The sequence below is a fragment of the Podarcis tiliguerta genome (genome assembly GCF_965153285.1).
Source record: "Podarcis tiliguerta genome assembly, chromosome: 11".
NCBI lineage: Eukaryota > Metazoa > Chordata > Lepidosauria > Squamata > Lacertidae > Podarcis > Podarcis tiliguerta.
Window position 1 is genome coordinate 8298991 of NC_139544.1, and position 14243 is coordinate 8313233.

Here is a 14243-nt window from a genome sequence, read left to right on the forward strand (position 1 = left end):
ATTTAGCCACTCGCGTTGCTGTGCTTTTGAACTGCTAAGTTGGCAAAAGCTGGGACGGAGCAATGGGAGCTCACCCCACCATGCGGATTTGAACCACTGACCTTCCAATCAGTAAGCCCAAGAGGCTCAGTGATGGTGCTGTGTTTTGGACTACATCTACCTGGGACTGATAGGAGTTGTAGTCCAAAACATCTGGAAGGCACCATGAGTAAAAGTTACCTTAAACTGAGCTACTGGGAAGGCATAGCATCCGTTGAACTCATTCAGAAGATAATAGGCCTTTTAAACATAATACAAAATTGACCCCAGATCAGCCACTTGTAGGTCTGAGGACGACCAGTTTGACACTATATAATTTCAATAACTATGAGAGAAGAGTTTGTTTTATTTATTTGTTGCCTTTATCCCACCTTCCTCCCCTTCCAAAGGAGTTCAAGGTGTTCCTGGTGTTCCTCCCTTTCCATTTTATCCTCACAATAACCCTGAGAGGAAGGTTAGGCTGAGAGGCAGTGAATCACCCAAGGTCACCCAGTGAGCTTCAAGATGGCTGAGTGGGGATTAGGAACCCTGGTCTCCCAGGTCCTCGTCCGACAATCTAACCCAGGCATAGGCAAACTCTGTCTCTCCAGATGTTTGGGACTACAATTCCCATCATCCCTGACCACTGGTCCTGTTAGCTAAGGATGATGGGAATTGTAGTCTCAAACATTTGGAGGGCCGGAGTTTGCCTATGCCTGATCTAACCACTACACCACACTGCCTCACTGCAACCCAAAAGGAACTCTTGAAAAGTGCTATTGGAAACTTTACCCAAAATTCCAATTTCTAATCCTTGAAGACCATCTTCAATGTCATTGTACACGTTCCTTTTGGTAAAGTCAGCTTGTATAATTTTCACTTTTCTCCCTGTGGACTGCTCTGTATTTGGAGGGGAGAAAGAGAGTCATTTTTGTGCTCTTTAAGAATTTCCTTGGCTACTGCTAAGACAGCGATGCATTTAGGCAATATGCTAAGTCAATGTCCCCTTCTCCCAAGACCTCTTGAATATTGTTTGGGTTCTCAGCAGAACACGTAACTTATTTTGTTCTATAAAGCGAAACACATACATAAGTCATGTTTTAACAACTCTTTTCCTTAAGCACAGGCAGAACCACCAAAACTAGTGCTGTATTGTGACAATCACAGGCCAAGATACTGACAAGGGATTCTTTAACGGGTGATTTTTAAGGGGGAAATTAGTAGACTGTAGCAAAACTGTATTATGGAAATCACAAGACTTAGGCCATAGCCTTGACAGCCTCCATGGCCCTGGTCAAAACTACCCCTTATCTCCATCATCATAAACAAACAAACAAATCAAGTGCAGGATGGAGTAGAAATATTACTGACTGTGTTTTTCTGTGAAACACTTTAATGAAACTTGTGGACCACCACAAGGTCACAGTTTGAGAACCTGAGCGCTGGATCCTGCCTTACACCAAAGCAATGGCTCCAACTATTGCACCAGTACAAGAGCTCTTAAATTTAATTCTACACTTTACGCAGACAACACTGGTGTAGAATATCTATTCCATTCACCTAGTAAGCTAAAGTAAAAGGTAAAGGACCCATGCACGGTTAAGTCCAGTCAAGGGCGACTATGGGGTTGTGGCACTCATCTCGCTTTCAGGCCACAGACAGCTTTCCAGGTCATGTGGCCAGCATGAATAAACCGCCTCTGGCGCAATGGAACACTGTGACAGAAACCAGAGGACACAGAAATGCCATTTGGCTTCCCGCCGGAGCGGTACCTATTTATCTACTTGCACTGGTATGCTTTCGAACTGCTGGGTTGGCAGGAGCTGGGACAGGGCAACAGGAACTCACTCTGTCATGGGGACTCAAACTGCCAACCTTGTGATCAACAAGTCCAAGTGGCCCTAGTAACGTCTGATGGGATGGGGTATGTCTCTAAACATGCAGTGGACCACACTGGCATGTCATTGGACTCCAACAACTGTGAAACTGTGTCCTTCCAGATGTTGATGGATTCCAGGTTCTATCAACCCTGGTCAGCATGGGTAACTGTCAGGGATTATGAGAGCTGTAGTCCAGTATCAAATCTGGAGGGCCGCACTCCTACATTAGTTTTCACAAGTGGTGAGTAAACCACAACTTCAAATGATCTGTCAAGTCTGGATCTACTTTTATTTGCCAGCAAAATGGGTTGTGGGGTTGGGCTGTTAGATACAGCATACACTTTCCTGGCAAAAGAGAATGTGGGATGCCCCACACTCCATGCAGGAAAGGTTTTTTTCTAGTCAGGCTATCGCCTAATTAAATAATGCCTAGTTGATTAATAAAATGAATTTTACAGGGCACTTCTAAGCCTGTTTATACAGCAAAATGTCACACTGAATTCAAAGGCACGTCCTCCTGCACACTTAGCAAGTCTGCTTCGGATTACAGTGGTACCTCGGGTTGCATACGCTTCAGGTTACAGACTCCGCTAACCCAGAAATAGTACCTCAGGTTAAGAACTTTGCTTCAGGATGAGAACAGAAATCCTGCAGCAGCAGTGGGAGGCCCCATTAGCTAAAGTGGTGCTTCAGGTTAAGAACAGTTTCAGGTTAAGAACAGACCTCCGGAATGAATTAAGTTCTTAACCCGAGGTACCACTGTACAACCTAAGGCATAAAGAAACCAAGTGATAACTTTTTCACACATTAGATACTTACCAATTTCAGAGGCTACCTTCTGCATTTTTGCTAGTGTTCTGCTAATCAAAACAATATTTAATCCACGTCTGGCGAGCTATGAAAGCAAGTCGTAAATATATTAGTATTTCAGGAATGATTGGGCTGCTCTGATATGGCAGAAGCTACTCAGATGCTTGTTGCATTTGTCCTAATATCTGCAACTGCGGAGGATACACAAGTGCAGCTGCAAGGAAGCAATTGCTTTCCAGCTGTGCAATGCAGGTCAGAGTGAACTGGGAAATTCTGACTCCTAGTGGCAAAAGTATTGAAATGCTAATAAAGGGTGAGATTATGAGCCCCATTCGAGGTGCTCGTTCACTGTCTCTATTTCCTGGTGGGATTCAATCACGTGAATTTGTACTGGCAAATTCAGGTTGAACAATTTTTTTTTTTTTTTGCAAGTAAATTTTTATTAATATTGCTCATTTATACATAAGAACAAATACAAAATTTATACCATAACTTGCGCGTATCACATCAAATCAACAAATCAAAAATACAACACAAAATTCTTTTAGGCTCCGCCGAGCCGTAGACTTCCTTCCACACTTTTGGTAAGTATCAGATAAATTTGTATTCACGTATTTTATCGTTTTAATCCTGTATCATTTACTGTTAGAGTTAATTCAGCCCCGCCAGTGTCGTCTGAAAATTAGTTCCAAGATAAGTCAAATATTTATTCCATTTGTCATGAAATTTCTGTTCGTCTTGATCCCTTAATCTTCCTGTTATTCTAGCGAGCTCGGCATAATTTATCAACTTAACCTGCCAATCACTTATACTGGGTATAACTTCTGTTTTCCAGTTTTGCGCTAAGAAGATTCTTGTGGCTGTAGTGGTTGAACAATTATAGTGGACTGGGAAGTTTCATGTAACCAAAAGGTGAAACTTTTTGCAATAAGGGAAATGATGGGGACCTGAACAGGAAGACGCAGAACGCTTGCTCTGATGCAATGGCTTCTAATCTTCCCACAAACAAATCAGGTGAATGCTTTAAATAGCCAACATCATCTAATCTTCCTGCAAACAGATCAGGATAAATGCACAATAATCAGGTCATAGGGAAGTTCCCTAACTCTCTTCTTTACATTCTCTAACCTTCCCCCTCCCCCGGGGTATAAGAACTGGGAACCAAATAAGACAAGACTGGGGTGGGTGTGAGAAGTACAAGATATCACTCTTAAAATATTTGAAATAGTGTCACATAAAGGTAAAGGTAAAGGGACCCCTGACTATTAGGTCCAGTCGTGGCCGACTCTGGGGTTGCAGCGCTCATCTCGCTTTACTGGCCGAGGGAGCCGGCGTACAGCTTCCAGGTCATGTGGCCAGCATGATTAAGCCGATTCTGGCGAACCAGAGCAGCGCACGGAAATGCTGTTTACCTTCCCGCCAGAGCAACACCTGTTTATCTACTTGCACTTTGACGTGCTTTCGAACTGCTAGGTTGGCAGGAGCTGGGACCGAGCAACGGGAGCTCACCCCGTCGCGGGTATTTGAACCGCCGACCTTCTGATCGGCAAGTCCTAGGCTCTGTGGTTTAACAGGGCAAAGACTTCTTCTCTGCTGCCCTAGAGAGCAGGACTAGATCAAATAAGTTTAAATTACAGGAGGGTGGGTTTTAGTTGAACATTAGGAGTCAATGAATGCAGGTCAATTATGGGACCATTTGTTTATTTGGAAATAATACCACAGGGGCAGTGTTCAGTAAAAACACACACACATTCAAATTCAAAACAACAACTCATAAGCAACTGAATATACCATTTTAAAACAACAACAATAAAAACAACCCATCTCAATTATAGCAGTCAGGAATCATTCAGCTGGTATCAGGCCAAAGGAAGTTTGAGTAAATAAGTTGCATTTTTAACAGCTGGCAGAAGCTCACCACAGTTGGTGCCCAATGTGTCTGGGTGGAGAGACAAGCTCTCCTTCCCTGGAAGTCTTCAAGCAGAGGCTGGACAGCATCTCTTGGGGATGCTTTGGTTCCAACACTTCTTGCATCAGACAGCAGGATAGATTAAGTGGTCCACAAGGCCTCCACCCCAAACTCTATGATTCTCTGATGTGTCCACACAGGGGCGAAGGAAGGAGAACCGGCACCCGGGGTGGGGGCGGGGCAAAGTGCCCACCGGTGCATGTGCACGTGCCATACGTATAGCGCATGCACATGTGCTGCTACTACCACACAGGGTCCCCGGACGTTTCACCGTCTATTAATCCCTGTGCCACCACTTTATTTCTCGCTGCCGCCACCCAGGCCCTACCTGGTACAATACTGAGTCCAGTCAGGGTTAAATTGGAACATAAACTTCTGTTTATTTATTGCAGTTTAACAAGTGTGTGGTTTCATAAACGGTATCAGTCAATTACATTCATGGGGTGCCTATCCAGACCTATAACTTCCGCTCCCTTCTCTCACTCACTAAACCACCTCTCAGATATTAACTTGTCTTCCTAGCTCCTAACTGTTCCTGACTCAGCTTATTTCACTACACTAACTCAACCTACCCTCAGATTCTATCCCAATTCACTCCCACTCCAACCAACCACCCAACTCCCAACGAACTCCCCTTTCGCCCCTCCCAGAGCTGGTTTTATAGTCCCTCTGACTCCACCCCCGGGTTCTGATTGGGTAACCTGTTTAACTATTTCACCTCCAGCACTCCCATATGTTAACGTCACACCACGCAGGCATGCACGTTGCTATGTATCGTGCATGCACGCACACAGTACGCACGGTGGTGGGATCCTCTGCGCACGGCAGCAACGGCAGCAGAGGGATCCTACCACCATCCATATGGGGCAGGCATGCACGGTATGGCGCATGTGTGCAGCCACACATGCGCGGTACGTACAGCACACGTACATGCGCCACTGGGCAGTTTGCCGACGGCACCGCTTGAGCACTGTATGGACAGCAGCGGAGGTCGCAGCCGCGAGCGGAGGATCCTTCGCACGCGGCTGCGGCAGTGCGATGGTGGCGGCTTGTGCTGCCGCGCCCGGGGGCGGTGGGACGAGCCCCTTGCAGGGTACCTTCTTGCCACCCCCCCTCAGAGATGGCACCTAGGGTGGACCGCCCTCCCACCCCCTTCCTCCGCCACTGTGTCCACATCAGTCTGACCCTTATGTTTCCCTCCCCTTATGGTTTTGATCTATGGGCTACTATTAAAACGAGGCTGCATTTTAAATTATGTTTTAACCTGTATTTTAAATTGGTTTATTTTTTAATCTTTATTTTTAATTAGAATTTTACTGGTGTTAGCTGCCCTGAGCACAGCTCTGGCCAGGGAGGGTAGGGTAGAAATAAAATTATTTATTATTATTATTATTATTATTATTATTATTATTATTATTATTATTAATAGAAGCTTCTCTCTTCCTGCCTCTTCAATACATCAGTGTTATGCAGAATGCAATCCCCCTGCGCCAAAGACTTTTGATTCCATGTTGTAGGATCTTTGGGACAACATTCCCCCACTTTCCTTTGGGAGGCTGCAAAGAATGACTTTCTGTAGCAGAGAATCCCTGACCTGGCTGGAGCACTAAGCTGTTCATCCCATGGAATTCCACCATCATGTTGCTGTGCTCCTAATGTCCCTACGTCGAGGGAGCTTCCCACATAGCCACATGCACTCTCCTGTCCCTTGGTTAAATAGAGTTTTACAGTACTGTAAGGGTTGCTGTAAGGGACGCGGGTGGCGCTGTGGGTAAAACCTCAGCGCCTAGAACTTGCCAATCGCATGGTCGGCAGTTCGAATCCCCGCAGCGGGTGTGCTCCCGTTGTTCGGTCCCAGCGCCTGCCAACCTAGCAGTTCGAAAGCACCTTCGGGTGCAAGTAGATAAATAGGGACCGCTTACTAGCGGGAAGGTAAACGGCGTTTCCGTGTGCGGCTCTGGCTCACCAGATGCAGCTTGTCACGCTGGCCACGTGACCCGGAAGTGTCTGCGGACAGCGCTGGCTCCCGGCCTATAGAGTGAGATGAGCGCACAACCCTTGAGTCTGGCAAGACTGGCCCGTACGGGCAGGGGTACCTTTACCTTTAAGGGTTGCTGTGAGAAACTAAGGTCCCCTGGCCAGAACCCCTCTGACATGATTTTATATCAACTCGCAGACACAGATAAGTATGTGACCTGGCGTGTAGCACTCTTTGCAATTACCACTAGGAAAATTAGCCAAGATCGCCACCAGCTGTAAAGGAGATGAATTTATTTGACCCTATCTACATCAAGCTACCGTATTTTTCGCCCCATAGGACGCTCCGCCCCATAGGACGCACCTAGTTTTTTGGGGGGGAAATAAAGGAAAAAATTTTTATTTCCCCCCCAGGCGCGGGGGCTGGCTCGGGGGAAGCCTGAGCTTCCCAAGACCCCAGCCCCCAGAACAGGCTGCCGCCCCAAGTCTTGCGGGCCCGGCGGGACCTCCTGCAGGGCGTGCGAGGCTTAAGGACATCTGCCTGAAGCAGGGGGCGGGCTCCGCAGCTCACCCCCTGCTTCAGGCTGCAGGCTGCCGCCCCAAGCCTCGCGCGCCTGGCGGGACCTTCTGCCGGGCGTGCGAGGCTTAAGGACATCTGCCTGAAGCAGGGGGCGGGCTCCGCAGCTCACCCCCTGCTTCAGGCTGCCGCCCCAAGCCTCGCGCGCCTGGCGGGACCTTCTGCCGGGCGCGCGAGGCTTAAGGACATCTGCCTGAAGCAGGGGGCGGGCTCCACAGCTCACCCCCTGCTTCAGGCTGCAGCCCCAAGCCTCGCGCGCCTGGCGGGACCTTCTGCCGGGCGTGCGAGGCTTGTGGACATCTGCCTGAAGCAGGGGGCGGGCTCCGCAGCTCACCCCCTGCTTCAGGCTGCAGGCTGCCGCCCCAAGCCTCGCGCGCCTGGCGGGACCTTCTGCCGGGCGCGCGAGGCTTAAGGACATCTGCCTGAAGCAGGGGGCGGGCTACGCAGCTCACCCCCTGCTTCAGGCTGCAGGCTGCCGCCCCAAGCCTCGCGCGCCTGGCGGGACCTTCTGCCGGGCGCGCGAGGCTTAAGGACATCTGCCTGAAGCAGGGGGCGGGCTCCGCAGCTCACCCCCTGCTTCAGGCTGCAGGCTGCCGCCCCAAGCCTTGCGCGCCTGGCGGGACCTTCTGCCGGGCGTGCGAGGCTTGCGGACATCTGCCTGAAGCAGGGGGCGGGCTCCGCAGCTCACCCTCTGCTTCGGGCTGCAGGCTGCCGCCCCAAGCCTCGCGCGCCTGGCGGGACCTCCCGCCGGGCATGCGAGGCTTGCAGATGTCTTCCTGAAGCCTGGAGAGCGAAAGGGGTCGGTGCGCACCGACGCCTCTCGCTCTCCAGGCTTCAGCGAAAGCCTGCATTCGCCCCATAGGACGCACACACATTTCCCCTTCATTTTTGGAGGGGAAAAAGTGCGTCCTATAGGGCGAAAAATACGGTATATCCTATCTTTAGCACCAAACTCTGAATATAATTGCACATTGTACTAATTAATATTATTTTTCAATATATTAGTGGCCATGTGACGATTTTAGCCTATAAATTTTATTGTTTAATGTCTTAACCTGTATATTAAGGTACTTTTATAGCTCTGTTTAAAGTAGGTAATGTCTTGATCATATAAATGTTTTAAGTTTTTTGTATTAATCCAGCATATTTTAATTGTTGAATGATTCTTGTGTACATTGCGGCAGCCTTTGGCTATGTGCAATAAAACTGACTGACTGACTGTGAGAAACATGTATGCAAAGCCCTATGAATAGTCCAAAACACAACATAAATGCAAAGAGATTCTGTACATATTTATCATACCTCAAAGGAATAGGCTTTTCCAATCCCGTCGCCAGATCCTGTGATCACTAAATGATGAGACAATAAAGACGGTATGTGATCTTTAGTTGGCTTGTTCTTTCTTGCATTTCAAACACTGCGGTTCCGCATGATTATTATTTTTTTGCATCCCAGTCTCATTGATGGAGAAATGCAGAGATAGCACCCCTTGAGATATTGCTGGGCAATAGCTCCCATCATCTCTGACCATCGGTTTGGATGTTGGTGGGTTTCAATTATATAAAACTGTACCCCCCCTAAACAACCTATATGCAGGGATCTGTTTGCTTTTTAAGCAGGGTGGAATCTACACATATAAAAACTGCTGTGAAAATGCTTTAAAAAAAAAAACGTTTTGAAAAATATATTGAATTTGCCATAGCTCACCATCACCATCTAGTGTCACATTTGTATAATGCACTTTACAACACACTTATTTGCAGCCGTATAGCTGAGTCCCATATGGAACTCAGGGGAACTGAGTTCCCTTACCTTTTGAAAATTAAACAATTGTTATTTTTGGTCTGGTGGGACTGTAACGGTTATACAGTGGTACCTCGGGTTAAGTACTTAATTTGTTCCGGAGGTCTGTTCTTAACCTGAAACTGTACTTAACCCGAAGCACCACTTTAGCTAATGAGGCCTCCTGCTGCTACGGTGCTGCCAGAGCACATTTCTGTTCTCATCCTGAAGCAAAGTTCTTAACCCGAGGTAATATTTCTGGGTTAGCGGAGTCTGTAACCTGAAGCATATGTAACCCGAGGTACCACTGTACATACACTCAGTGCCTGAGCCAAAAATCCCCTATATCTGTAATCAATAAAGTTGTGGCCATTTCTAATCCAGATTACTGTTTGAGTATGTGTGTGTGGCAGCACTGTGACTGGGCCCACAACAAACAAACAAACAAACAAACATTTTGGTGAGTTCCTCCCTTTTTTTTCCAGAAGAAAAGCTCTGCATATGTATGTGTACAAGCTACTCAACTCCTCACATGAACAGAAGACATACTTCTAGATATTGGTTCTACTGGAAAGGGTTTAGGGCAGCACTATATATTTTGGAGGTCACTATATATTTGGCGGTCCCAAGTCGCAAGGTGGTTAGATTGGTCTCAACTAGGGCCAGGGCCTTTTCAGCACTGGCCCCGACGTGGTGGAACGCTCTGTCACAAGAGACTAGGGCCCTGTGGGACTTGACATCTTTTCGCAGGGCCTGCAAGACAGAGCTGTTCTGCCTGGCCTTTGGTTTGGACTCAGTCTGACCCTTATGTTTCCCTCCCCTTATGGTTTTGGTCTATGGGCTACTTTTAAAATGAGGCTGCATTTTAAATTGCATGTTAACCTGTATTTTAAATTGGTCCCCCCCCCCCCATTATGTTTTTACTGTAATTTTACTGATGTTAGCCACCCTGAGCCCGGCTCTGGCTGGGGAGGGCGGGGTATAAATAAAAATTATTATTGTTGTTGTTGTTGTTGTTGTTGTTGTTATTGAAATGGTAAGTAGTATGACTAGAAAACTTGTGAGTTTGGAACTAAATTGGGAAACAGACTTTAATTATGATAAGAATTGAGAACAGAATGTGGACCAATAGACCAATCAAACTAATTTCTGCAAGGGTGAGAGACTCATTCTCAAAATAAACCGCACATGGTAGGGCAGTCTCTTTCATGTTTTACCTCCAGACTAGTGCTCCAGATTGCTAGCAGGGATGTGGGTCCTCTCAAACTGACTTCCATTTATGGGGGGGGGGGCATGTCTACTAGTTAAAGTCTTTAGTCTAAACTAGTAGGCATGTCCAAAGTCCATTTTGGGGGGCCTAATCCGGCCCGCCGGTCAATTTAATGGCCCCCATGGCAGTATCCTAAAAAAAAGCTCAACAACTTTGGTCGGCCCTCACGCATGTTCACTTCATCAAATCTGGCCCTCTTTGAAAAAAGTTTGGGCACCCCTGGAAGTTTTTGAAGAAATCTCTAAAATTATTAAGGAACCTATTCAATTCACCCCACAACTGGTACTCCTTTCTTTATTTGAGGAAGGTAATCGTGACATAAAAGCAAAATAAAAAAACAAAAATACTACTCCTCTTATTTGCAGCAGCAGGTCTCTCAACTGTACAAAAATGGAAAACTTTGTCTAACCTCTGTGTTTCTTCTTGGTTGAAAAATGTCTGGAATATTGCTCTTCTGCAAAATATTCCATGGCATGTGAGAGCTTTGTTGGACGTTTGGAATGTGTGATTCTCATTTTTTCAAAACCCCTGGGGACAAAATTATTTATCTGGTGTTTGTTGGCACCCTTGACAAAAGCTGTGCAACATGTCCATGGCCTCTTTTCTTTTTGTTATATTGTTATATTTTGTGTTTTACTTTTGGGGACTCTTTACTTTTTGTTTCTTTGAAAAATCTCTGAAAATTATTGTTTTTTAACTACTTTTACTCAGAGTAGATGTATTGAAATTAACGAACACGACTAAGTTAGGTCCATCCATTTCTTTGGAGCTGCTCTGCTTAAAGGTTTACAAAGCATCCATTATCTTAGCATCCAGGCCCATGGGTTTGTTTTTATTTTAAATTATCAGTTTGTAGTCACATCACTGAGCAGGAGATCTGTCTATTCACTCATAAAAAATGATAATGGCCAGAGAACCTAGGCAAACCAGTCATTTCCATAGGCAAAAGGAATTCTCATTGCAGTCCTGCATGTGTCTGTTCCAAAACAAGCTCCACTGAGTTTACTGGACCTTACTTCCAGATAAATTTGTGTAGGACTGCAGCCTGAATTTCTTTGTATTTCAAAAAGATTGAAGTTGCATATTAATGCTTCTCAATTACATAACTGCATTAAAAAAACATTTCAAGGGTGCATGTGTCAATATTATAATATGGCTTTTGTGTGTGTGTTGAATATATGCTATATGGAAATTTATGGACCTAATAGGTATCTAAAAAGCCTTTTGCACATAACAAAATATGTATTTTATCAAAGTAATTATTGAACTAAAATACAATTAAGAAATACAGTGATACCTCTGGATGCGAACGGGATCCGTTCCGGAGCCCTGTTCACATCCTGAAGCGAACGCAATCCACGTCTGCACGTGTGTAGGTCGCGATTCGCCTCTTCTGCGCATGCATGTGACGTCATTTTGAGCGTCTGCGCATGTGTGAGTGACAAAACCCAGAAGTAACGCGTTCCGTTACTTCTGGGTCGCCGCGGAGCGCAACCCGAAAGCGCTCAACCCGGAGCTACTTCAACCCAACGTATGACTGTATAGTAATAGTGAAAGAATCATTAAGTTATTCTTAAAATGATTGGTGGCCTATACAACACAAAACACTGTTGCTGTATGTAGGTTTCATTTTATTTGTTTTTTATCTTATATTTTGGAAATGCACATCCAGGTTTTTTTCCTTAACTTTTTGGGGGGGTCCCCAAGAGACTGGGTCCCTAAGCTATAGCTTGTTTAGCTTATACAGTGGTACCTCGGGTTACAAACACCTCGGGTTGCAAACACTTCGGGTTACAGACTCCGCTAACCCAGATGTAGTACCTCGGGGTAAAAACTTTACTTGTTTTTAACTGTTTTTATTTTGTATTTTCTTCTTCTGTTTACTCTTTTTTTCCTTCTAATTTTTGTAATACATTGAAAACTTTAATAAATATCTTTTTTTAAAAAAAAGAGAACAGAACTCACATGCCAGTAGCGCGGCAGCAGCGGGAGGCCCCATTAGCTAAAGTGGTACCTCAAGTTAAGAACGGTTTCAGGTTAAGAACGGACCTCCGGAACGAATTAAGTTCGTAACCAGAGGTACCACTGTACATAAATCTGGCACTGCCCATGAACCTTCGAAGATTGAGAGCTAGTGTCGTGGTTAGAGGACTGGATTAGGTCCATCTAGATTCTAGCTCAATACTTCCCGCTCTGACGAGCATCAGCTCTCCAGGATTGCAGACAAGAGTCTTTCCTAGCCCCGTTTGGAGATGCCACAAGCTGGGACCTTTTGTGTTGCAAAGCTGGCATCCACAGAGTTTCTCCCCTGCTCCCATCCCAACACATCCGTTCACATTTCCCCAGAAATAAAAATATGAGGAAAAATTGCTTTACCTGCCCATTCTCCCATGGACCGAAAAAAAGACTCAGGCACAGTACTCCATACAAGCGGAGAGAAATATTTCAAAAACCGAACGCATTTCACCAGGAAAACGAGACAAGTGAGACCCCCGAGGCAAGCAAGGGACCGCTGCAGGAATTCATCCATGATGAACCGATGCTGTGGGCTCAGACAAGATACTGCCAGTGTCTCTCTTCTGGTGCACTGCTACTTTTCGCTCTGGTAAAAGGAAGAAGAAGCCTGTCTAATCATAAACGTGTGAGTCATGTGATATTTTTTTTACCCATAGAGATCATAGAATAACTTTCTTGGCCCAGATATGTAAACTACCCAAACAAAAACATGAGAGCTAAAATGTTTTGTTTCTTTGCATGGAGAGATGTTCCTTCTCAGGGCACACTGTGGTCAGGGTCAGGCCAGCTGGTTTGCAGGATGATGTTGCCTTTTGCTCTCTGCTGTCTGTCGCCGAGATAAAAGATGTTCTGGAACATAAACCCCCTATGGACACAATATGCTTACTCCTAGTTAAGATACTCACATACAGGTACCGAAATCGCAGTCGTCTGTTATTCCAGACCTGGAATAAATCTCATTTCCAGCATCTGGGCTTTTTTCTCTGGGTGCCAGTGGCGCTCTCCTAGTTTTGTGGTTGGTCCATGTGACAGGACCACTTAACCAGCTCTTGAATGAACAGCGCAATTTTGTACACTCTTAGTTGGCTCTGCCCTTGAATCCAGTCTGGAAGCCGAAACTAGTAAACAATGTAGCAGCCAGACTTCTCACAGGAGCAGGTCTTTGGCAATATGTTATTCTCCTGTTGAGAGAGCTACAGTGGCAACGAATCTGCTATCAGGCCAGGGGCCTGTGTTAATTCACAACGACTTAAATAATTTGCATCCAAGGTTATTTAAGAACCATCTCATTCCTTACATTCTGTCTCAGACACTGAAGTCTTCTGATGGGGGACTGTTTGTGGTCTCACATGCCCCTGAAGTCTGGCTGGCCTTTACTTCACTTCACTTCACTTCACTTCACTTCACTGCCTGGTGGAGGGGCTGAACCCCTAGTATGGCAGGCTGTGTCTTGTGGTACTCCTTGCTAATAGAAGTTCAGCAAGAGTCATACCTTTCTCTTTTTACATGTCTTCTTAAAACTATATTTATTAGGCAGGCTTTCTGAATCTCTGTTTCTTTGCCAACCCTCTCTCCCTGATGTCTTTGATTTTTATTTTGTAATAGGGTGCTTTTAGCCTTATAGGAAAGTGCAGTGCATAAAATTTTAAAATAAATACTCAAATGTAAATCTCACTGATTTCAGTGGGGCTAATTCTCAGCCATTTTGCTGCCGTTTAACTGTGTGATGGTCTGTTTTGCCTTTAGGCAAAAAAGTACGGGTGGTGCTGTGGTCTAAACCACTGAGTCTCTTGGGCTTACTGATCGGAAGGTCGGTGGTTTGAAAGCATGTCAGTGCAAGTAGATAAATGGGTACCACTCCGGCGGGAAGGTAAACGGTGCTTCCGTGCACTCTAGCTTCCATTATGGTGTCCCACTGCACCAGAAGTGGTTTAGTCATGCTGG

The 14243-nt window shown here is 45.8% G+C and overlaps 1 protein-coding gene and 1 long non-coding RNA gene across 4 annotated transcripts in view; one reads left to right on the forward strand and one right to left on the reverse strand.

Annotated features, from left to right (window-relative positions):
- The window catches only part of HSD17B3 (hydroxysteroid 17-beta dehydrogenase 3), a 28071-nt gene that overhangs the window by 10512 nt on the left and 3316 nt on the right, over positions 1 to 14243 (reverse strand). For 2 of the 3 annotated variants that reach the window (XM_083403526.1, XM_083403528.1), the window contains exons 2-5: positions 12660 to 12885; positions 8534 to 8580; positions 2718 to 2793; positions 811 to 918 (exon numbers count right to left, since the gene is read on the reverse strand). In XM_083403526.1, coding sequence (XP_083259652.1) covers positions 811 to 918; positions 2718 to 2793; positions 8534 to 8580; positions 12660 to 12813 — 385 coding nt within the window. In that variant the 5' untranslated portion in view covers positions 12814 to 12885. Of the gene's footprint in view, positions 1 to 810; positions 919 to 2717; positions 2794 to 8533; positions 8581 to 12659; positions 12886 to 13204; positions 13888 to 14243 lie in introns of those variants that run through there. The other variant, XM_083403527.1, reaches the window with a different exon arrangement.
- Positions 10056 to 13267, forward strand: LOC310659798. Its single transcript, XR_014503016.1, has 2 exons — positions 10056 to 12125; positions 12235 to 13267. It is a non-coding gene; the product is annotated as an uncharacterized lncRNA (long non-coding RNA).